The following is a 26,329-nucleotide window of genomic DNA, read 5'->3' on the forward strand; positions in this document are numbered from 1 at the left end:
TGAAAGAAGTGCAATTGTAATAGTTGAAAGGGATATTTTCCAAGATAATTTCATTGACACATTATCATCTTTCACTCGGAAAAATTCACAGGAACGAAAACAGATTCCTTACGGAGATTTATAATGGGGAATGTTTACATCTTTTCTCCATTCGGAATACACTCGGAATACATCGCGCAATATTTCAAAGTTATCATCCGGGCTTGCTGCAATGCAAAATCTCCGTAGACATCACATTTTTTAGCATTGTATTAAAACCTGATAAGCTAACAGGGGCGTTTTGACTGAGAAATCTTGGAAATTTTTCATACTTTTGAATGAACATCGTTTGGATCCTGAGGTATTTATAAATATCAAACAATTAAGCCAAACGTGAATACAAAATATCTTGGGACAGAGTATAGTCTAATTTGGCCCCCAAAATTCGCGATTTCTAAAATGATTTAGATACATTAATTTGTTGTGTTATTTTATAAAAGAGTTGACATGAAATATGTTTTTTACCTATTTATTTGATTTATATGCACTCACTGGCAGTATATGACGTCAGAAGTGACGCTTTTTTATGATTCAATCAAAATCAATCAATCGGCATTTTTCTTATCTTTTATCGAATGGGAAATATAGAGCGACTCTTCACAAGAACGAATTTTTTGTCACTGATAAGTATTGGAGAGATACATCTTTGGTGAAAATATTTTGTTTGTTCAATCAGTCGCTCAATGTTTCCTTGAAGAAAAACTGCCTCAAAACAAGCCGTTTTATGCTTAAAATGAATAAATGGCGGGAAAATGTAAACTTTATGATGTCCTATCTTTAAATGGTGGGCACTAAAATCAAAATGAAAATTATGAAAAAACTTCAAATGTATATTTGTACAAATAAAACAAAGAATTACAGTAAAATGACAATGTTAATTTACGGGGGGGGGGGGGGGGGGGCATTTTAGGCTCAAACCATATATAACGTTAGCCATTTCGAAATATCTTAAACAAGCAATTATTCTTCAAAAGCTGATTATATTATGGCTTTTGTTGCTCTGGTGAGCGATATGGCCCATGCATGGGGCTCTTGTTTATCGGTCATGCTGACTATATTTTTTTCAATAAATTACAATATAAATTCATATAATTAAATGTACAGTTATTGTGGTTATTGTACAGTTGAGCTCAAAAGGAAACACATACCGGGTTAGATATAATGTTCTATCGTTTAAATGACAGATGTCCTACGGACCTGTAAGATCATTATTTCTAATACCGGGTCGAATCACAATGAATGTTACAGCAGTACTCGTGTACAAATATTGTAAGATTAACTTTCTTAAAACCAATTTCAAATAATTTTGCATCATGAACAAAGCTATATCCTATGTATAACTGCGAGTACATAATCTTACACCAATGCTTCTTGGGGAAGCGACATTTGGGATCATTAACCGTGTATTTCCCGGGTCCCAATACATGTACTTAACCATGCATTTATCGTGCTTTGAACTTGACGACTTGCAAAGTATCATCGCAACAACAACAAAGATACTCATTGATATTCTTCTTGTCGTGTGTGGCAGTAAAACACCCAAACTTTTAAAATTTTCATGAATTATTGTTAAAAATTGAAATAAATCTCAAAGCCAACAAGCTAATTTAAAATTTTATTTTCTACATTGAGACAAAAAAGAACAAGGTTAACAGATGTGAAAAGCTATTTCAAAAGCAACTTTGATTTTTAACCAATTCCTTGAAAATGATTTCTGTAATTTAATAAAAAGATTACGGTAAAGCGGGTCTCTCTTTACATTTTTTTCAATCTACTGACGACATTTTTTCTCAGGTTTTGTGTTACTAATTTTGTGTCGCTATTTTAAAACCGATAAAGATGACAGGGAAGTTATCCGTACCAAAACTTTTCAAGATTTTGTATTTGAACATATCATTTTATGTTAACTGTCTTTATTTTCTATCTAGAAAATAAGATTTAAATCCTACAAAAATATAGATAGAATTTACATGGGTTTTGTGGGGTTTTTTTCATGTTATCTTGCTTCAATTTCTACATATGTGGGTACCCCTTTATCAATTGACATCAACTTGCAAAAAAAAGTTAAATTTGGGAAATTGACAAACTACTTCAACTGTTTGACTTAAAAAACATTAAAATGTACTATTCGTCACATTACTTTTTCTCGTGCCCATTCATGTGTGTGTGATTGTTTGACTGTTACAACTGAATTAATATCAACAACTTGATGTTACGTACATTAATTTTGGGATTTTCCGATGATGATTATGAGAATAATCAATACAGTTACACACAGTACTTTTTAAGAAGAAGCCATCCACATAAGGAGGACCCACCTTGATTTTTATTTTTTCTTTCAAAGTTGATAAATTTATAAAAAAAAAAAAAAAAAAAAAAAAATCAAAATTTAAATTGTTCATTCAAAGTCTCTAAGGAGCAAAAATTCAAGTACAAGTCTAAAATTTCAAAAGTATCATATTTTTAATAGAAAATAGCACTAACTACAATATACAAACTTAAATAGGGTCTGGGTCTTTTTATGAAAAAATTGTGATGGGTTTTTATTAATATAATGCAATCTCAATACAGCCAAAGGGAAATGTTTTAAAATTGATGTCAAAGCATAAATTCAATCTACATTTCAAAGATGTAAAAGTGAACAAGAAATAAAAGAAAAACACTTAGTTACAACTTGACATTTGACCCAATACAAAATTTAAATGTTTGCTACCAAGCTAAAGCACTACATGCATCAAAGTAAACATCAACACTACTGATCTATGGCATAAAATAAAATGGTCGTGAGACTGTATGACTAGAAGCAATTGAATATATCTACCTACTACATGAAAACAAACAAACTTCTCATCACATGGATACCAAAAATATCGCTTATGTAATGTTTAAATCCAAAAGTTACAATATATCTATGGTATCAAAGGAACATAAAAACATGCACTATTAAAAAAACAAAACATCTAATGGAATTAAGTGTCAGTTTGGCCATCTGGGAATTTCACTGTTTGATACTGTACATTAAAAATCAAAAACGGGGGCATAAAATATCAATCAAATTACTTGTATATTGCAATAAGAAGAAAACTGGAGTGTAATTATCAATAACAAACTACTCATCTTAGTCACTACAGAACACAGAGTAACACTGACTGAGATTTCTTAAACCTTTAAAACATGATTTTCCCTAAAATGTTCCTAAAATGTTAACAAAGCACTACTGGACAATTGTCTTTCTATCTATCGTGGAGATCCACATGAACACAAATCCAGGACAATGAACCTTCCTACTTCATGCGCTCGTACCTCCGTGTCAGCCTCTTTGTGATCTCCTCGGACAGGACTTTCCACACTTTGCCGTGTTTTTCAGTATCCACTTTGTCGGGGTGGTAGTGGACGACAGCTTTCTGCAGTATTTTCTTCAGCTTGTCATGCTCCACGTGGAAGCCCTTCTTCTTCAGTCCACCCTCCAGTTTGTGCTCCTTGTTCTTCGGGGGAAAGACGCGGTACACGTATCGCAGGAACTCCTGGCTGTCCTTTTCGTCAGCTTTCTCAATACCTTTCATTTCTTTCTCCAAACCCTTCACAATCTCTTCTCTTTCCTTGTTCCATTTCTCTTCTTCTGCAGCCACTGTCTCTTTCTGATAGCGTTCTAAAATTTCTGCACAGTCTTTAAACCAGCCTGAAAATGTAAATACATGGATGTCCCTTTACCAATGGTAAACTAAGCCCTTCTATGCTCAACCATTGACTTCTCAATACTATTCAAAAACCACAGACTTCTCAATGCTATTCAAATGCACAAAATTCACACATTATTACCTCCCCCGTTTAATAAACCATACAAACTAGCTGCTCCTGTTATATGCACTAACCTTTTGCATCATACATATACCAATTAACACCGACATTCCAGGATGCAACATTTATACTTAACTTTAGCACTGGATGTACTGTTTAAAGTAATCATCATTTTAAATACCGTACACTGTTTATCCAAACCATACACTTAAGTACCGATCAGACCAAAACTAACAGAAATTAGACCCCAACTAAGCCCTGGGCTTGTTTTCTGGGTTTTCTCTGGGTTTACTAGAGTGGACCCAGAGTTGATCCTGAAAAAACCCAAAATAAAAACCCAGAAAGTAAACCCCAATCAGAGGTAGATCCCTGAAACCAGACACTATGTGTATTTGGGATATACAAGGGGAAGGGATTAAAGGCAGCAAGATGGCAAGATAAAAGATGGGTCTGCTTCATACTTCAGTGCGTAAAGTGGAAGGGAAACCCCTAGTAAACCCAAAGGAAACCCCGAGTTGACACAAATTTCCAAAAAGCAAACCCAGAGTAAACCCAGAAAGTAAATTGGGGGGTTTAGTTGGGGTCTGCCCCGGTGTTAGGTTGGGTCTGATCAGTATTGTACATTGTAAGCTTCTGTGTAATGTATTTTTTTCATGCTCACCTTCGCTGTTAAATGTGCGGGGGTGCATAGAGTGAGCAAGCTGCATGGACCTCATCAGGTATTCCTTGGCCTTGTATTTGATCTTCAGGACCTGGTCGTACAATCTTCCCAGGCGACTCAGGGCTACAGCCTCTATTTCAACTTCTGTGACCTCACGCGTTCTGATCACAGCCTGTTTAAACCAGTCTATCACTTCATAAGCCATGTCCATGTTTAGGGACTCTTCATCTTTGATGAGTTTTTCATACAAATCATCACCTACAATACAAATCATCACCTACAATAAAGATCATCACCTACAATACAGATCATCACCTACAATATAAATCATCACCTACAATACAAATCATCACCTACAATACAAATCATCACCTACAATATAAATCATCACCTACAATACAAATCATCACCTACACAATACAAATCATCACCTACAATACAGATCATCACCTACAATACAAATCATCACCTACAATACAAATCATCACCTACAATACAAATCATCACCTACAATACAAATCATCACCTACAATACAGATCATCACCGACAATACAAATCATCACCTACAATACAAATCATCACCTACAATACAAATCATCACCTACAATACAGATCATTACCTATCATACAGATCCAAATAAGTGTATAATGTCAATCATGTACCATTTTCACCCAAATGAGTTTGTCACAAATACTGTGGAATCATTAAATTTTGTGGGGGCCAATTTTCGTGGATTGCTTAAATTTTACAGGTTCATGGGGACGTAATTTGTGTATTCTCTTACATCTACGAAAGAAAACATGCCTTATTCCTTTATTTTATTAATTCGTGGATAAGGGGTACCTATGAATTCCACGAAAATTGAGTCACCACAAAATCTAATGATTCCACAGTATTGTACATCCAAAAATTATATTTGCTTTACAAGTTTTCATGTGTACATTTTGATCAGTGTCTCATAACTGGACAACTTATCTGGGAATCACACTTCATCATCCTGTTTACTTAAAAAAAACACAAAAACTGTCAAGCATATTTCAAAAAGATATTTGGTGCTTTTTTTGTCTAATCTGTTAAAATTATACTGGAAAGACTAGCTCACCAATACTTATGGCCTGCATGGCTTCAGCCATACACTGATGCATGAAGACATCCTCCTCTAGGATCCTGATTTCTGCCTGAATGTTGATCTTTTCTCCTTGACATCGTTTAGCCTCATTGATGGGCATGTAACAGTCTCTCATTTCATATAAACCTACAGAGAACACAGTAACAAGAAAAGTTTTAAAAACATATATGCCAACAATGTGGCAACATTGAAAAAGGGTCAATTTTGTAACAAACTACAAAGTAGACAGGCACAAGGTTCTCTAGACATTGAGAAATTTAAGCTTAATTGGCAAATTAAGCCAATATTAGCACCTTGTAAAAAAAACTTGCCATATGATGATGGAATTAATCCAATTATAGGTCCAGATGGCATAAAGATATAAAATGTTTAGGGAAAAAATCCTATGGAAATTTACATATTCACTATTTTCTGTTTACATCACTGTCATTAAACAAAAAAAATTACTGTCAAGCTTTCAATCTGTAAAATTAAGTTTACAACAAAACTTCACGCTGAATTAATGAATGTCTAAATGACTGTAACCTCTTTTGAAGTCTTTATTCTGAATAGCAGTGATCCCAAAATGAAAGTGACAGTTAGCCAGTTCAATGTAGCACTCTGCTTGTAAGTCGGGGATCTGTATGTGCTGTACAAGATCGTGGTATGTCATCGCACGGTTCTCCATTGACAACTCACTGACACGCCCACACCTCAGCTCCTCCCAGCATCCCTTGGCCGAGGCCAGCAGTCCGTCCCGCCAGCTGTCGGCCTTGACCGTTTCTGAGTGATGGAAGCCGAAGGAGAAGTGCTTGAAGGCCTCTTTATACTGGTGGACCATGAGGGACATCCTCTCCATGCACTGCTCGTCCACTTTGGCTGTTTTCCAAGACACCATGGCCAAGTTTTTGGCTGCAGATACCTATGAAAAAGAAGTAAACTTCAGACTTTGAAATTTTACAAGACTAAAGAGCAAATACCTGGCACTTATAGTGGGAATATCACCTATAATACAAGATACAGAACAAAATCCTTTTCATTGACATTATTATTTATGTACATGTTAGATTTGAGACATTTTAGATTAACACAGATTTCATGCATAGAAAAAATAACTGATATTGTTAACTGATTTACTGTCAAAGTTAGGATGTAATTATAAGTAATTGAGTCAAAACAGCTGCTTTTTCTAAAATTGTTATGTTCATTCTTAGCCCATTCATAGATAAGGTTTTCGTCAATTACTGGTATCATTAATTGCCCCCCTCTCAGATCGATCCATCAGTCTAAATCACACGTGCAAATTGCTGATATATGTCCAATTTATTCCCGATTTCTTACCTGTTTGGTCAAACATTTGTCATGCTTCTTCTTAGCAACAATTACCTTTTCATCTTCATTCACGCTGAAGTTGAAGGCCTTGTAGTAACAGCTAGCTGCCTGCCTGAGACGCTCCTTCCTGACGCTGGGACACAAATTATCTCGAGCTGTGACGTAGATTCCATTACCCTGCTCCCTCCAGTGGCTGGAGGAGGTACTCTGAGTCATGTCAACTGCTGATCGAAGACCTGAAAGAAAAACATGGATCATTCAAACATCTATTGTCCTAATCGAGTTCCGTTTTCTAGAGTAGTTAATCATTCCTTAACCCTTTTTATATTGAAAGTTACTTTATTTGGACCAATGGTCTAAAACTTTTGACCTTTAGAGAAATATTGACTCGTCCTTATAAAATTTGTTGATTACTGCGACTTATTTACATGATTATGGTGTAGACTATCTGGACATTGATATATCACAAGCATGTATGAAAAACAAGGTACCAATAGAACTTTCAATGTGATTGAATATACAGTCCTAAGACTTCCGAGATTCATTAAGCTAGAGCGCTCAGTTAGCAGAGCACTTGAAAAAAGAATCAGTTAAGGGGCCCCGATTCAAATCCCTGCCTTCTTCATCATTATTTCTCATAACATGTTCAACTTTCTAAAATATTTTTTAAAAAAATACAGAAAAGAAAATGGCATGTATAAAATAAAGAAGGGATAGAATTGTGCTGATTTAGGACAGGTACAATTTATTTTGAATATCAGTTCATGGAAAAGTCAACGCGATGTAATTGATTACTTTATTAAGGGCCAGAACAATTTAGATGTCAGGATTTAAACTTTAAAAGAACAATCTTCAACAAAAGTCATAGAAAACCAAAGGACCTTACAAATATGCATTTGTTCCGAGATCAATTAAAAAATTGTCAAATGGATACAGCAGCTGCACAGGGACAGATTTTTCCAAAGGGCCAGACATCCAAGGAGAATATTGTTTGCAAGGATTGTCGAAAATATAGTTTAGTATATAATTATAGCGAGAGCAGCGATGCGGCGCGAAGCGCCGCTCGCGTAGCGAGCTCCATAGACAACGTGTACGAACGGAGGAAATTCGAGTTGAAATCTGCACATTGTTCAAAGAAAATTTTGTGGACCCGCGTGAAAACGTTCTACTATCCCAGTGATCCTTTGCGGTGCATAGCAACATGGCAGAACAGGAAGCGTTTCTAAGGAAAATTCTTACCTGTAAATCGCATATATCTTTCTCCATTTACCAATAAAAAGTCCTTCAAAAACACCAAAGTATGCAACCAATATGCTTACCTAAAAAAAACCTGTACCTATCTGAACTTTTGTTGACATATGACGTCATTTCCTTCCCCGAATTTATCCGAACATCTATACGAAAATTGTCGAGAGAAAGAACGTGACGTCACAGTGATCTCGCGCTATCACTTAGAGGTGGATCAAGCATCTTTACAAGATGTATATGTAGGAAGTACTCAGTATCAGTGTTTTGCTGATTAGTTTTGTTTTCATCATGCAAGTTCCATGCTTAACGAGGCCGGGTCTAATTTTTTTTGCCCTAGATTTTTGAATGAAATTTTTTACATGAATTTCTACTGATATAATTATTATTTTAATATAAAAAAATAAGACATTTACCACACCGTTTGTTTAAGGGGTCATCTCAAAGTTTGTTAATTTTTAACATAGGACCCTATGGGATTTTGCTTGAAATGTATCAATTTTGCACACTTTTTACATTTTTTTTAAACTTCTGCCCTAGGGATTTCTTTTTCTGTTCTACATATTAAAGTTATTGCTAAAAGGCATCAAATGGTCAAATAAAAAAACCCTTTTACCTCCTGGCCCCGGCCATAAAACGAGCTCACTTTGATCTAAGTCTCACTTTTCCAGTATATGTTCCTTTTGTAAAAGTGAGACTTAGATCAAAAGTAAGCTTGTCTAAGTTTTATGGCCCCAGGGCCTGGTTTGTTCCAGGGATCTTATCAAAGTTGTTTTTTTGTATTCCAATTTCCCAGTTTGTCAGATAATGGCTATTTTTTATTTGACAAAAACGGAAATGGTGATCTTTATAGTATTATTAAAACATTCAGACATATTTAAGTAGTAAATAAATATATAACATCACATATTTAGGGGTCATTAATATAAAATACATGGTTACTGTCTTGAAATATATGAATTAAGCCATATTTAGGCAGGTTAAGAAAACGTGAGAGGGCTAGGCTTGCTGAACCCTCTTCACGTTTTCGACCCGAGCCCAAATATAGCTTATACTTTGAGACATTTATGTTTATTCCACAATATAAAATCAATTTTACGCAGCAAACGAGCTATTTTCAACAAATTTCGCTGAATAAATATCTGCAGTTGAAACTATCACGCCATGGCGTCAACAACGCAAAAAAATGACGTCACAATACAAATGAAACGCTGCGCGAAAGCGTGCGTACTCGTTCTGTACTCGGCCTCGTTAATTTACTGTATATTGATCCAATCATATATGCATACGTTATATTTAGGTGACAAAAATTTATTAAAAGAGAAAATTCTAATTATTATCAGATCTACGTGCAGCCACATCATTTTGTAATAAATGAATAAAACAAAAATGAGAAAAAATAACCAGTAAAAATATCTACAGGTTGTTTTTTATAGTTGCATATGTGGCCAAATCTTTAAATGATATTGTTATATCACACACTAAAAAAGGGGGAGGGCAAATGTCTACAACGCATATATAGCATACAAAAAATCAAAAAAATTAAAAACAAAATTTATGCAACAGAGGAAAATACAGAAAACAACAAGGAACAAAATGAGAAATAACACCAAACTTAAACGGCTTTGTATTTTACATCAAGATATTTAATAAGTCTGTTTAACATTTTGCAAATGCTCAGTGATACATGTAGTTTGTGTGAGTGTATTAGACTAATTTAAGGTGGGACAATTGGAATAAAGGCTTGATAACTTCGGGTTCCTTGCGGTGGTAAAAGTTTTCGAGACAAAGCCAAAGATTTTGGTTGGGCAAGTCCACAGGTTGCATTTAACAATGATGAGAGATGTGTATAAAGTCCCTTCTGCGCTCGCCCCAACGGTCACACCGTTAAACATATTACCGAGCGCAGCGAGAGGCGGGCGAAGCCCGCCTCGCGAAGCGAGGATTAATGGTAACACGTATATATAAGAAAATCAGTGAAAAATGAAAGTTAAATCGGGGGTACTAAGGCCAAAAAAAATTTCTTCCAGCCCTGGGCGCCGCCATATTGGCTGCCATTTTGTGTTTAAAAAGTTAGTTCGATCATTGATTGACTGGTACTTATCGATGTTTATTGCCCCTCAACTCGATTAAAATGCTCCGGCGTTTCAATAGAAGGTAATTTGAATTAAAAGTAATAAAAAAGGACACCAGATAAGTTTCAATAGTGTTTCAATCAAGAAACACGACTAGTTATATGTATATCTTATCAAATTATCAGATGAAAAATAAAACATTCACATCAAGGAACTGATCTTTTAGATACTAAATAAAGTATTCATTTTTTTACCGCGGCATTTATATGAATTAAATTGATAAACAATGAAAGAAGAATTAAAAAAAAAGTTCGGAATAACGTAACTCTCTTCGGCTATTTCCGATGACAAAACGTGTACGTTTTACGTCTGAAATATGACGTCATAATGTAGACTATGCACGCGATGTTTAGTTAAACTTTGGCTAATAATTTGAGTAGGCAACCAGGCGTATCCTAATGTGTGCGTTTCAAATAAATTTTGTTCTACAAAAATCAAACTGCACTGTGTTAAATCTGCGCTCGGTCCAACGGTCACACCGTTTACATATTACCGAGCGCAGCGAGAGGCGGGCGAAGCCCGCCTCGCGAAGCGAGGATTAATGGTAACACGTATATATAAGAAAATCAGTGAAAAATGAATGTTGAATCAGGGGTACTAAGGCCAAAAAAAAATTCTTCCAGCCCTGGGCGCCGCCATATTGGCAGCCATTTTGTTTTTAAAAAGTTAGTTCGATCATTGATTGACAGGTACTTTTCGATGTTTATTGCCCCTTAACTCGCTTTAATAGGTTCCAGTGTTTCAATAGAAGTGAATTTGAATTAAAAGAAATTAAAATGGAAACCAGAGAAGTTTCAATAGTGCTTCAATCAAGAAACACGACTTGTTCTATGTTTGTCTTATCAAATTATCAGATTGAAAATAAAAACATAAACGTCAAGGAACTGATCTTTTAGATACTGAACAAAGTATGCAATTTTATTACAGCGGCATTCATATGAATAAAATTGATGAACAAAAAAAGAAGAAATAAAAAAAATTCGGAATCACGTAACTGTCTTCGGCTATTTCCGAAGACAAAACTTGAACGTTTTACGTCTGAAATATGACGTCATAATGTAGACTGAGCACGCGACGTTTAGTTAAACTTTGACGAATGGTATGAGTAGGCAACTTATGCAGGTGGATCCTACTGTGTGCGTTTTAAATAGATTTTATCATACATAAATCAACCTGCACTGTGTTAAATCTGCGCTCGGTCCAACGGTCACACCGTTTACATATTATGACTTATAGTGTAAAGAGTAGGGGGGGGGGGTGTCTTGCGACTCTCCACACCATCACCACGTACCCCTCCCCTAACCCCCCCCCCCCCCAAAAAAAAAGTCCACCAAATTGCGATAAAGTCAATATTTTAAATGAATTTATTCCCAGACACACTCATGGTGACTGAGAATAACCTCACATTATGGTAATGTTTAAATGTAGTCTACCTGTTACATGAATTTTCTACTCTCGATGGCCGATTTTCCCGCGAAACGGTCACGAAATATAACTTTGATCCCGATCTATAGATGTATTGTTTGATGCCGAACCCGACTTTATTTAATAGAACCGCCCGTTTCCCGCCTACATTTTACATCCAGATCTTTCGGAATTTCTGTCAGATATTCTAAAAATAAGTTTTTTACTAGAAAGAATAATCATATCCTAATCAGTTACATCAAAATAAAATTTGTGTGTAATCAAATTATTAATTTTTAAACAAAAGTTTTGCTAACGCGAGGTCTTTAAAAAAATTCATTGAAATCGGTCTCTATGATTGAGGAAAATATTATTTAGCGGCCGATATGTGCATAAAAATTTAATAATCGCATGTTGACGTTGGATATTAAAGTAAATTTTCATTCAATTCATATTTGTTAATTATATTTAGAAACGTTACATAGCAAAATGCATTTTGGTCTGTGGACATATGCCCCCCCCCCCCCCCCTGTGAAACAACAATCCTTTGGTAAAAATTTGCTAAAAAAAAACCAACAAAAATAGCCCCTCAAAAGGAATTTTTGTTTCACCGGGGGGGGGGGGGGGAGAAATGTTTTATAAAATAATTCCGTTTTCCGTTAGTTTCTTATATTTAAACGGCGTGACCGTTGGACCGAGCGCAGATTTAACACAGTGCAGTTTGATTTTTGTAGAATAAAATTAATTTTAGTAGTGGATTTTTGTGAGAACATCAATGCTCCTCTTTTCTTTCTTAAATAGTCGATATAACATTAGATAAATCATACTGATATAATGAGAGGTTGTTTAGAGTGTCAAGCAGCATTCATATGAATTTAATTAATGAACAATGAAAGAAGAAATAAAAAAAAAATTCGGAATCACGTAACTCTCTTCGGCTATTTCCGAAGACAAAACTTGAACGTTTTTCGTCTGAAATATGACGTCATGATGTAGACTGAGCACGCGACGTTTAGTTAAACTTTGACGAATGATGAGTAGGCAACCAATGCAGGCGGATCCTTCTGTGTGCGTTTTAAATAGATTTTATTATGCAAAATTCAAACTGCACTGTGTTAAATCTGCGCTCGGTCCAACGGTCACACCGTTTACATATTATTTAATGAAAATATACCTTAATGTTTACATTATGATAAAAAAAAATTTAATTAGACAATTATCAAAAAATGACTAAGTTACGCGGCTAGAGAATGCTATCGTTCGCAGTCCTTTGAAATCAGTATTTTATTATTAATGCTTTTATTAAAAATGATTTTTTTCTAAAAGTGAGTCATGGTTTTATTTTCTAGATTTTTACCACTTTTAATAAATGATGCATTGCACTATGTTATCATAATAATTGTAAGCAGACACACAATTTTGTATTCAATCATGATTTATTTTACATGTTTTAGCCGCGTTTTACATGTCATAATCCTATATCTAATTAATTTTAGTAGTGGATTTTTGTGAGAACATCAATGCTCCTCTTTTCTTTCTTATAGTCGATATAGATAAATCATACTGATATAATGAGAGGTTGTTTAGACACGCCAGAGTGTCAACCACCTGTGAGTTATATATTAAACTCTACAGCTGATTGTATTGTTATTTTTTGCGACTTTCAACGTTTGAAAACTCTCCCAGTAACTTTCAATTCAAGCTTACTGTGAAAAACACAGAGCCATTCTGTTCTGAGTAATAGAGCAAAAAATAAATCAAGACTTCAACTAACCCCCCCCCCCCCCCCCGACCTCCAAGGTTCAAATGATAGCTAGTAAAAATGATTAAGGATGTGCCGAAACGGGCCAGTTTTCAAAACAAGACCTCGAACGGACATGCAGTCTTTCTTAAAACATTTTATATATATATATATATATATATATATATATATATATATATATATATATATATATATATATATATATATATATATATATATATATATATATATATATATATATAGGATATATATAAAATTATTTGATAATATAGTTTGCCTCTATTTCTTTTACATATTCATAAAAAGTTTAAATTTTTTCATTTTATTAATCATGACAGGAAACAGTAAATACAACTTCTTCGATATCTTCCTTTTATTATTCATAGCATTTTTTCTCATAGACTGATTAAAGGAGATCCCGCGGGGCCTTCGCCCCCTGGTCCTTTCACTAGGGTTCCCCTCGTAGAAATTCACAGGAACTATTAGGAAATTTATAATGGAGAGTGTTGACATCTTTTCTCCATTCGGAAGTCACTCGTATTACCTCGCACAATTTTTCAACGTTATCATCCGGGCTTTATAACGGCCGATGCAATGCAATATCCCCGTAGACTTTCTATTTTTAGCCGTGTATTGAAACCCAACAAGCTAGAGGAGGCGTTTCAAAAGGGAAATCCTGAGATTTTTTCATACTAGTGAATGAGCATCGTCTGAATCAAGAGGTATTTATAAATATCGAATAATTTTAAGAAAATACATGTATGCGGCAAAAATATCTTGGGGCAGACTATAGATGCTGATACGAGTAAATTAACTACACGACAATATTCAAGCAAGTACATGTATGAGTAAATGACAATTAAGGAGACGTGTACATCGACATCTGATTGGATCTGCCAATGAGAGAAGGGGGCTATTAGCACATTCATCAAGAGAGGGAAGTAATCACTATCCAAGAAAAGCTGTATACATGTACAGCAATTACACATGTACACGTTAAATGAAAACATATCGAAAAACTGATAGTTAAAGATATCAATGTTGATGTAGAAGGTTGAAGTTAATTTGTAAGCATGAGCGAAACATGTTGATGGAAGTGGGGAAGGGAGGTCCTGAGGGTTGTTTTTGTTTGCCATGGAGGACCCCCCCCCCCCCCACCCGGTCTACCGGCTATAAATTACTTTTTACTTTGCCCCCCCCCCCCCAGGGTATCTATATAAGTCCATCCAAGGATTAAAATTCCGTATAGAATCTTCTATTGATTTCACAAAATATTAATTTTGCAAGAAGAAACCCGATCATATCTTCGGTTTTTATTACAGAATCAATGATCCGCCCCGTGGTTTTACAGATGAATGAACACCGTTCGACACTAGTGCTGTTACATATGTATGAGTAAGATTTCGCGGCCGGCATTCAGGAATATTCAATGTACATCGTCATAACGATGAACTCTTCCTTCCGGCATAAACGAAATGCACACAGGGCACTTATTGAAATTCCGTCGGCGAGCGCGATATGATATCAAACACAGCATTTTTAAATTATACTGCTCCACCACAGATTTGCTGACAGGATTTAAAAGATTATAGCGAGGAGGAATTGGATCGGAAATTCTTTACATACATGATACTGAACTTCAAAACACGTGGAATTTAATGTGCAGATTATAGCGGCGCGGAGAAGAACGGTAACTCTCTCTCTCTCTCTCTCTCTCTCTCTCTCTCTCTCTCTCTCTCTCACACACACACACACACACACACACACACACACACACACATTAAGATATACAACATATACAGTCCCCCTGATTAAATTCTTTTGCAGCCCCCGTTGGATTGGGATGCTCCATTTCATGGTGTTCCTGCTAGCCATGAATGATGAAGCCGCCTCAGCCTCGTCCCATGCAGGCCATTGCGACCTGAACAACTCCTCCTACGTGAACGGTTGTACCATGCCGCTGGACCTAGATATATGGTACACCGATATTTTCAAGGACGCATGCAACATTCATGATATATGCTACTTCTGTGTAAGCCTGTCTTTTATTGGGTTTTTTTTCCTATAACCTCATATATCGAATCGATCATGTCAACATCCCGGTATGTTGTTTACATGTATTGATAAAGTCAACATCCCGGTATTTTGTTTACATGCATTGATCATGTCAACATCCCGGTATGTTGTTTCCATGTATTGATCATGCATGTCAAGATCCCGGTATGTTGTTTACAAGTATTACGGGACGCTCTCTCCCATACAGGACTAACACTGGGCCAACCGTGAGCTTATTCTCTTAATATTCAAATTGTTGGACCCAGCCTCATGAAACCTCTTACAAGCCAACACGCGTTTTAGTTTTCAGACTTTTATATAGACTTTACATGAAATATACTTTTACGTGAGTTTGGTATGCATCAGCACCGAAGGTTTGATTCCAACTGACGATAGGTTACAAATCAGAATAATATATAATGAACAATGGAATAACACAATGAAGGATTAACATAATAAGTACAGATGTAAGTAAATCAATTTTCAAACAGCTATTTGATATTCAAATTTTGACATAGCATTATAAACTTCTATATTTATCAGTATAAACATTGAAAATGGAAAAATAAAATTTTAAGTCAAATCGTGTCTAAGTCCCTACAAAATATATAGATGTATGTCTAAGTCCCTACAAAATATATAGATGTATGCAGTACAGGTATTCTTCCAGTTCTAATTTTTTTTTACAAACATTGTGTCACTGAGAGCTAAAAGAATGAACCGGAAATCATCACTTTATTTTGATACTATATTCACTCAGTGTACACTGACTGTATATCTAATGAAAGTGTTCGCTTTGCAGGGTAACAACTTCGACAGATCTCGCTTAGACTGTGATAGTAAATTTCTGGAGGACATGAACTCCGTCTGCTGGAAGAAGACGGAATTCTGGGAACTTCCGCTGTGCCTGCTGTTTTCGACCTCTTTCTACCTGATAGTGCGGACTGTCTCCGAGAGTTACTTTGTTTATGATTATTCTGACCACTGCCAAGCCCCCCTGGGTGAAGCCATGCATTAAAGTTTACTATGGACAGTAGATTTAACATTCTAGAGCTGTGTGAAGTTTGTTTGATCTAGTCTGTGGTTTTTTTTCTTATAAGTTATTACAATTTTTTGTCTAGTCTATGGTTTTTTTTTTCTTATAGGTTATTACAATTTTGCTCAAATTGTTTGATTAGTTGTGTATTTGCAAGTAATTGAAACAAGGTTTTTCATATTTTTAGCAGCTTGTTTACCTATTAGTATTATTTCATGTATCATCATGGGATATGCAGGGAAACTGACAAATTAAACAAAAGGAGTTTCCTACCTCTTGGAGTTAATCTATATGCAAAGTACCAAATTCTCCTTACAGTATCATTCAAACAATCTAGAACCATTTTAACAAGAGCTTGGACTTTGGGTAGTTGTGTTAAACTGCATTGTGACGTAGGCCTGTCTATTTCATTGCTGGCACTACAGTTACGGCCCTACGAAATTAACAAGATTTGTCTAGCCTTTGAGCTAAGACTACACAATCGGTGTGTATTTCGCTTGAAACCAGCGTCATTTTAACTTGTTGTGACGCAAGAAATGGATGGTTACATCCTACTGAAAGTCCAAGGCCGTGTTAAAATGGTTCTAACATATTCATTATACATTGTACAAATATATGCATGTAGTGTTTTTAACAATTTAGTTTCTTTTCTTTGCGCTACTATTGAAATATGTATTTTTAGGCACGTAGCATCGTTATTGAAAGTTGAAAGGGGCGCAGACTCATCTAAAGAAATTCTTTACAATCCAAAAAAAGAGGGAATAATTCCAAATCATGAAAATCCGTGTATCTCAGAGAGAGAGAGAGAAAGAGAATTTTTTTTATCCAATATTAAGAAAAAAAGTGGGACGGTTCCTTTTAAAAGACACGACTCGAATTAACTGAATCATTTTGTTTAACCAAGTTAAGTTATGCTATCACTCAATCGAGAGAAGATCGAGGTAGTTATTTTTAACTACATTATTTTTAACTTGACTGTTAATCGGTGGCATATATAGGCAACGTGTTTAAATTTCTTTTTGAATTAAGGTGTCATTGCATTCCAAATAAGTCAGTATGAGATACGCATGAGAAATTTGTCCTTACTTGATCTTATTTTCACTTTTGAACAAATCAGAAATTAGAAATCAAAATTCAACCAACACATTAGCTGGAGAATTTGCCCTTAAGTGTTGTTTATTCCGCTGTCGTAGATAAGTAATACTGGTATAAAATAGTAACTGTAAGTTTGTCGCGATGTAGTGTTTGTGTGTAGAGAACGAGGAAACTGACGGGAGATAAGATTATAGTAAAACGAGTGTTGTATTGACACTTCCTCCTTGATGATGGCTACACCAGAGTAAAATGATGTTTTGACAACACATAATTACGACTCCCAAAGAGTTTTAACAATCAAAAGTTGCACGTTTTTCCGTTATCAGAAACAAAATATTTTGACTTTCTTCATTATTCTGAATCTGATGAGCCAATGTTAACTAGTTTTAAAATAAAGAAAAATGAAATGACTGATAATGAGTCAAAACCCAAATATCACATGTCCAGTTTATTATCCAATTTGGCCATGAGACACGAATAAACTAAATGGGTATATAGCTGCAGGTCTGTAGCTCACGGTCTGAAAAAATTCGGATGGACGACCTGGGTGCTACAATGCCTCCCATAGTAAAAAACTGATATGATCACAATTTAAAACTGTTCTCAGGTTATTGCAGAGCGAACAAGTGTAGGTTTAGTGTGTATAGGTTTACTTAATTGCAAAAAGGGTAGGATACAGGGCATTTTTTGGTAGAGTAATCAGTAAACGACCCATTCACATAAATTCTTAGCACTGAATCAAAATTTAAAGATCTCAAAATCACAAACAGTAGATCTAGAGGAATATTTGAAAAGTGTATCATATAATGAATAAACTAGTATTAGTTATTGTATATTTATTATGGTGTATTTTCGCACGAGTCTCCGCCCTTCGTCCAAATAATTCAGGATATATTCAATAACTTTCTTGTATCATGATCCAATTAAAACATCAGTGAGTGTCTTGTGACAAGTGTTTGATGCCTGATTTTCAACTTGACCAATAGTAAGTGTCTTAATAAGAGTGTCTGATGCGTGATATTAATTTTGACCAATAAAAAAAAAGATTTCGTCAAGTGACCGCGTGCATATTCTCTCTTTCCCGCCAGTATATTCTTCGACGCATTGTTTGACCTGCTGTTAAAGAGAGAGGATGTCTGGCTGCAGCTTTCCCACAGTGAACACGGGTGACTTACGAGATTTGGACCTGGATTTTTTGTCAAATGACGAGGACTTAATTTTATCTCAGTCCTGCGAAGAAATAGAAATGAACTATTGTTTTGGAGAAATTAAACTTGAAGATTATTTCATGGATTTTGATGCAGACAAGGAGAATCTTATGAATTTTGACATGAGCTTCGACGCAGAGAAGGCGGGGTTTCTGGCATGGACGTAGACATGGTGACAAAAAGTGAACATTTTCAAATTCCCAAGGAGCCACGATTTGGTTGTGAAGTTGACGAAGAGGAAATTCAAGCTCTGATAGAGAGTCAAGAAAATCGCAACACGAAAAAAAACACCCGTTGGTCATATAACATATTTGAAAGTTGGCGGCGTGAACGAAACGCGCAGTGTCAAGGGCCGGAACTCTTAATACCAGAAATCGAAACCATGGACGCGGTGCAGCTCAACTTTTATTTAGGACGCTTTATTAGGAGAGTACGCAGAAAAGACGGTAAAGAATATCCTGCAAAAACTCTTTATTACATTAGCTGTGGTATTTTAAGATATTTACGTGATCGTGAAATACATGACAAAAACTTCCTCGATGCGGCGGATCCAAGATTTGCAGGGTTCCGAAAAATTCTGGACAGTAAAAAGAAGGACGCGTTAAGCAGAGGAGTTGGAGGGAAAAGAAAACAAGCTGACCCCATACTTCCGGAAGATGAAGCAGTTATCTGGGAAAAAGGAATATTTGGGATGAACAACGCAGAAACCCTTCAATACACCGTGTTTTTTTACTGTTGCAAGTTGTTTGGGTTGAGGGGGCATGACGAACATCATTCTTTAGAATGTAATCAGTTTCTTCTTGGTGAGGATAACCGTGGTAAATTCATTGATTTCACGGGCAGGTCAACAAAGACATTTAAGGGAGGACTCTCTCACAAGGAACTACATAACAAACAGATACGACACTACTGTCAGCCTGGTAAGTCAACAACCCCACCTCCCGTTTTATTCCGTTTTTATGAAAATTCCGTGCTTAATTACGACATAACGTAATAATGTTGCCACTTCATATAAAGATTTTACCCCCTGAATATAATGGTGATATAATAGTATATAATGTTGTTATACTTTCATGTTAAATACTGAAATCTGATTGGTTAAGACGCAGTTAATAATATTTACTATTACCCTCAGCGTTAGCAACGCACTTGGCAACGGGTAACATTAAAAAATATTACATGCGCGAAAATTATGCGCGTACGGTTCGCTGTAGATATATAAAAGCAGTAAAATTTTCTTAAAAATTTTAAAAAAGACATTCAGTATAACAAAATAAATAGTGCCTGTTTGGGAGGATAACAGTTGAAATTGACACCCCTCGAAAACCATTGTCAACCTCCGCTTCGCGTCGGTTGACAATGGTTTTCTCGGGGTGTCAATTTCAACTGTTACCCTCCCAAACAGGCACTATTTATTTTGTTATACTGAATGTCGGTTGACAATGGTTTTCTCGGAGTGTCAATTTCAACTGTTACCCTCCCAAACAGGCACTATTTATATAATGTTAGCACTGCATATAATGATGTTACCACTGCATGTAATGATGTTACCACTGCATATAATGATGTTACCACTGCATATAATGATATTACTATTGCATATAAATAAGATACCAAAACAATATTACTATCATTCTCACCCATTTCTCTGCTCTTCGTAGAAGATTTCATTTCGATTTAATTTAAATGTAGATTTTCACAATTTCTTAGTATCTAAAATGAAAGTAAAGTGTGCGATTATATGGGTCACAGGTGCGTAGTATCAATTTTTGAAAAAGGGGGGGGGGGCTCATCCGTTAAAATCTTTAACAAAAATGGAACATTTTTAAAAATCCCAAATCATTAAAATCTGTTACACGTTTCCAAAAAGTAGGGTCACTTCCTGTTTATCGTTGTAGTAACATATATAGATATGCAGGTAAACGATGAACTTAAAGTACACAATTGACACCTGATTGATAATAATGAAATGAATGTAGCTATGTATAGACATAAAATCAAAGACTAAAATCCAATTGTCAAGGTTCACAAACGTAATTATATTTTTTCATAGATACTAATTGGTGTAAGAAATAAAGCCATCTTTTCTTTTTTGTATGGATGTGTTTGAACATTAACGCGTGATTATGTATACTAGATTTCTGTTCTGATGTTCAACCAACGAATATATTGTAATATTCTTTTCATGATATTTTATTTTGTTGACTTTTTTTCATTACCTCATAAAATGTGTTTCCAACTTTGATTTTTGACACATTTTTCTATTTTGTTCCCTGTACTTTCATTTCATTTCACACCTCTCATTTCTGCAGTGTATGCAAGAGAGGGATTAATATAAGCCCTATCAAGGCCGTAACTACCATTGAGGCAAGTGAGGCAAATGCCTCACTGAAAATTTTGAGATTTATTTCTTTTTATTATGTTAAAAGGCCTTTGAAGTTTCATTTTTTTTTAAATTTGTACTTTTAACTAATGAATTTTTTCAAGCATTAGTTCCCATTTCGGATATCGAACACTCCACTGTAGGTGTGTTTGATCATTTCGTCATTTATGCATAGTGTATAATGACGTATAATGAAAATATGGATCTGTGTTTGAAAACAGGATCTTGTAGAAAGTCAAGTGATTCTGTTCCAGATAAAGGTTGGTGTTGATATTTATGACACCATTGAGTCAACTGAAACCTAGATAGATCAACATTTTATACTTAATACATATGTCATTGTGTCCATTAGGTCTAACATATTGCGTAATTAAACTTGGCCCTTAGCCTAGGGCTTTAGTTTCCTCCAGATGTACTGATCGTATCTTTTATATTCTCAAGAGGTTTGATGAAACTGGACATAGAAAAATTGGTCAGCTACAGTTCGATAACCAGTAATAAAAATTATACATCATGTAAAATTTTTCTAACTGCTTATCGAACATCACATAAAAAAGATACAATTTGAAAAATAAACACAGAAAAACATTGAAGTGTAATCTTTATCTTTGTGAAAACCCAGGAACTTCCGGGGGGCCCCTTGGTCCCCCCACCAGGGCGCTGCCTTGGACCCGCTAATGTCCGGACCTAGGCGGTCCCCAGACCCCTCGCCTCACTAAAAATATAGGTCTAGTTACGGCCTTGCCTATGGCTTGTTTCCCGATCTTACAATTGTAATTATCATTATGTAAATGTATTTGAATCTATAATGAATAAATATTGTTAAAACTAATTGGAAATGAAACGCACAAATTCACCACGCAATGTAAATTATTAATTAATCCCAATTATTAAATGAATTTATTTTATAGGAATATCTATTACCAGAAATATCCAAAGATTCTGTAAAGAAAACCAAGGAAAACTTTTCATGAAAAAATGTCTCGCAGGAGAACAATGTCGTTATTATAATGTCATACATGTACATGTAGTTGGAAAATCATGCAAGGATATTTACACAACCATTCACACATGCGCACTGATCAGCAACCACACCCACACAGACCAGTTTAACCACTCTCACGCCTGGAAACAACAATAGTTCCAACGCATCACGTGACACGAAACCATTCGACTCCGAAAACCACGTGGAATCAAAGTATTTCACAACCAAGAAAAATCAATGTAACAAAATGACATCGTATGAATGAATGGATGAAAAAAATGTTACTAATCACTACTATCACTAATACCTATTATTAAAACGTGTGATTTTAACCTAGGACATATTTATGTATTTACAAGACAACATTCACACTGTAAATTTTGTATGAGAAAGCGCGCATAACCAGCTTTTTGTAGGCATTCAGAAGTTGGAGTTCTATTCGCTTTTCACTATTTACTATTCGAATAGCGAATAGAATTCTGTGGTCGGTTCGCTATTCAAATTACCGTAAACATGCTAATAAACGTAAATTCAAAATTTCAAATAAATTTCCCTTTTTTATTAAACAAACAGTTTTATAGTAAAAATTATTACTTGCTGACCTGACCTGAACATTGACATAATTAGAAATTTCGTATAATACAATTATAATGGGATATCTTTCGAGGGGCTGGCTAACACCCTGTATCCCATATTTGGGCCTTCATATTTGGTGGGGATGGGGTCCCGGGGAAGCCCAGTCGACCCTCAAAAGGAATTGGGTTTACACGGCCAGTAACAGGCTAAGCTAGCCTGGCGAAAATTGGAAATTTCGTATAATACAATTATAATGGGATATCTTTCGAGGGGCTGGCTAACACCCTGTATCCCATATTTGGGCCTTCATATATGGTGGGGATGGGGTCCCGGGGAAGCCCAGTCGACCCTCAAAAGGAATTGGGTTTACACGGCCAGTAACAGGCTTAGCTAGCCTGGCGAAAATTGGAAATTTCGTATAATACAATTATAATGGGATATCTTTCGAGGGGCTGGCTAACACCCTGTATCCCATATTTGGGCCTTCATATTTGGTGGGGATGGGGTCCCGGGAAAGCCCAGTCGACCCTCAAAAGGAATTGGGTTTACACGGCCAGTAACAGGCTTAGCTAGCCTGGCGAAAATTGGAAATTTCGTATAATACAATTATAATGGGATATCTTTCGAGGGGCTGGCTAACCCCCTGTATCCCATATTTGGGCCTTCATATTTGGTGGGGATGGGGTCCCGGGGAAGCCCAGTCGACCCTCAAAAGGAATTGGGTTTACACGGCCAGTAACAGGCTTAGCTAGCCTGGCGAAAATTGGAAATTTCGTATAATACAATTATAATGGGATATCTTTCGAGGGGCTGGCTAACACCCTGTATCCAATATTTGGGCCTTCATATTTGGTGGGGATGGGGTCCCGGGGAAGCCCAGTCGACCCTCAAAAGGAATTGGGTTTACACGGCCAGTAACAGGCTTAGCTAGCCTGGCGAAAATTGGAAATTTCGTATAATACAATTATAATGGGATATCTTTCGAGGGGCTGGCTAACCCCCTGTATCCCATATTTGGGCCTTCATATTTGGTGGGGATGGAGTCCCGGGGAAGCCCAGTCGACCCTCAAAAGGAATTGGGTTTACACGGCCAGTAACAGGCTTAGCTAGCCTGGCGAAAATTGGAAATTTCGTATAATACAATTATAATGGGATATCTTTCGAGGGGCTGGCTAACACCCTGTATCCCATATTTGGGCCTTCATATTTGGTGGGGATGGGGTCCCGGGAAAGCCCAGTCGACCCTCAAAAGGAATTGGGTTTACACGGCCAGTAACAGGCTTAGCTAGCCTGGCGAAAATTGGAAATTTCGTATAATACAATTATAATGGGATATCTTTCGAGGGGCTGGCTAACACCCTGTATCCCATATTTGGGCCTTCATATTTGGTGGGGATGGGGTCCCGGGAAAGCTTAGTCGACCCTCAAAAGGAATTGGGTTTACACGGCCAGTAACAGGCTTAGCTAGCCTGGCGAAAATTGGAAATTTCGTATAATACAATTATAATGGGATATCTTTCGAGGGGCTGGCTAACACCCTGTATCCCATATTTGGGCCTTCATATTTGGTGGGGATGGGGTCCCGGGGAAGCCCAGTCGACCCTCAAAAGGAATTGGGTTTACACGGCCAGTAACAGGCTTAGCTAGCCTGGCGAAAATTGGAAATTTCGTATAATACAATTATAATGGGATATCTTTCGAGGGGCTGGCTAACACCCTGTATCCCATATTTGGGCCTTCATATTTGGTGGGGATGGGGTCCCGGGGAAGCCCAGTCGACCCTCAAAAGGAATTGGGTTTACACGGCCAGTAACAGGCTTAGCTAGCCTGGCGAAAATTGGAAATTTCGTATAATACAATTATAATGGGATATCTTTCGAGGGGCTGGCTAACACCCTGTATCCCATATTTGGGCCTTCATATTTGGTGGGGATGGGGTCCCGGGGAAGCCCAGTCGACCCTCAAAAGGAATTGGGTTTACACGGCCAGTAACAGGCTTAGCTAGCCTGGCGAAAATTGGAAATTTCGTATAATACAATTATAATGGGATATCTTTCGAGGGGCTGGCTAACACCCTGTATCCCATATTTGGGCCTTCATATTTGGTGGGGATGGGGTCCTGGGGTAGCCCTGTCTCTTGTTGTGATAGGGTTTAAAAATAAATTTAAAATAAATTATATATATTTAATTTTGCTCGTCGCCCTGTAATTTGATATTCATTTGTTTTATGTATATGTCTGATTATTTCTTTTGTTTTTGCTAAATGTTCATTCATTTTAAACTGTAGGTTAAAAGGGGAATTTTTTTTATCTGTGGAGGAAATGTGAAGCAGATACTGGTCGTATTTCTGTTTTATTTTTGAGCGGATTTTTAAATAGGTTTAAACTGGTTTAAATGTAGGGGAGACATGTTTAGGACTCTTTCCAGACATTGCAGAATAAAAGATGTACAACTTACATAAAACATTTACTTAAACAGCCATGGTCGATCTCAAAAGTTTTTGAAGATGTGTCCCTTATTCGCTGTTTTTGAGGTACGTAGGTCCCAATATACTCTCTAATCCCCGGCAATTCCCATACACTACGATATGATTTGCAGCTATGTCCATGTAAATATTCAAGAGTTTATTTGATATCATACACTTTCCCTCTGAGTGAGATTTCATGTTCTGACACCCCCCCCCCCCTTTCCATTATAAAATCGAAAGTGAAAATTTCACAAAAGTCACAGTTTCGCATCTAAAGTGTTGCATGTCAATTACATAGACATAAGGTCTTCTATCCACACAATAAATGAAATAGATATTCTAAAGTTTATACCCCTCAAATACCCAACCAAACCTCACATTTACCCTTTTTTCTAAAATTTGACCGGGTCTTTCCTGCAAAACTGTCCCACGCCACCTATCCTAATAAACAAAATATCCGTTTGTTGATATGACAGTCGAGCTCGCTTTCAATATTTAGAAGAAGAAAACGCGCAAGACACAAAATTGCCTATTATTTCCTAATCAACATTATGCATCGGATCCAAATAGTTTATAAATAAGCAGCAATGACCCCACCCCCACCCAACCCCAACACCTGAAATATGCCTTTCCTTCGACCAATTACTCAATGTTTTACAACATTTTATATAAAGGAGGCGGTGTGTAAATGACATTAAGTAATTTTTTATAGATACCAGAGAAAAACCAACTGTACCTAGAGTGGACAACTAGAGTGAGGGGGTCGGACCCCCCCCCCCCCTCCCGGGGGAAAGAAAATAAAATTATTTTCCAGTCCCCTCCTTTTGGGTTGAATTTTCTTGATCTTGAAGGCATTCTCTCTCTCTCTCTCTCTCTCTCTCTCTCTCTCTCTCTCTCTCTCTCTCTCTCTCTCTCTCTCTCTCTCTCTCTCTCTCTCAATCCGCCCACTCTTTATCGACATGCAAAATAGTGATAGTTTTAGAGAACTGAACCTATGTTCCGGCAGCAAAATGTCAAATAATGTATCAATATCAATGA

The 26,329-nt window shown here is 36.3% G+C and overlaps 2 protein-coding genes across 7 annotated transcripts; one reads left to right on the forward strand and one right to left on the reverse strand.

The window, feature by feature from the left end:
- Positions 1-1,641: 1,641 nt before the first annotated feature.
- On the reverse strand, positions 1,642-20,597 carry LOC128186894 (uncharacterized). 3 transcript variants are annotated; one of them, XM_052856854.1, is made up of 6 exons: positions 20,521-20,597; positions 6,995-7,176; positions 6,155-6,530; positions 5,603-5,755; positions 4,499-4,756; positions 1,642-3,718 (listed from the first exon to the last, which is right to left on the reverse strand). In XM_052856854.1, exons 1-6 carry the CDS (start codon positions 20,549-20,551, stop codon positions 3,324-3,326), a joined length of 1,395 nt encoding a protein of 464 aa, XP_052712814.1. In that variant the 5' UTR covers positions 20,552-20,597; the 3' UTR covers positions 1,642-3,323. The 3 variants fall into 3 exon arrangements, with proteins under 3 accessions (XP_052712814.1, XP_052712816.1, XP_052712815.1); XM_052856856.1 differs by lacking the exon at positions 20,521-20,597 and adding an exon at positions 11,754-11,827; XM_052856855.1 differs by lacking the exon at positions 20,521-20,597 and adding an exon at positions 8,180-8,314.
- On the forward strand, positions 14,846-22,850 carry LOC128186895 (conodipine-M alpha chain-like). 4 transcript variants are annotated; one of them, XM_052856858.1, is made up of 4 exons: positions 14,846-15,176; positions 15,314-15,463; positions 16,344-19,800; positions 22,175-22,850. In XM_052856858.1, the coding sequence occupies exons 3-4, from the start codon at positions 19,038-19,040 to the stop codon at positions 22,402-22,404; spliced, it is 993 nt and encodes a 330-aa protein (XP_052712818.1). In that variant the 5' UTR covers positions 14,846-15,176; positions 15,314-15,463; positions 16,344-19,037; the 3' UTR covers positions 22,405-22,850. The 4 variants fall into 4 exon arrangements, with proteins under 4 accessions (XP_052712818.1, XP_052712817.1, XP_052712821.1 ...); XM_052856857.1 differs by having other exon boundaries at positions 14,850-15,176; positions 15,314-15,518; XM_052856861.1 differs by lacking the exon at positions 22,175-22,850 and having other exon boundaries at positions 14,887-15,176; positions 15,314-15,518; positions 16,344-16,846.
- The last annotated feature ends 3,479 nt before the right edge of the window (positions 22,851-26,329 follow it).

This window comes from Crassostrea angulata, chromosome 6 (genome assembly GCF_025612915.1).
Source record: "Crassostrea angulata isolate pt1a10 chromosome 6, ASM2561291v2, whole genome shotgun sequence".
In the NCBI taxonomy this organism is placed as follows: Eukaryota; Metazoa; Mollusca; class Bivalvia; order Ostreida; family Ostreidae; genus Magallana; species Magallana angulata.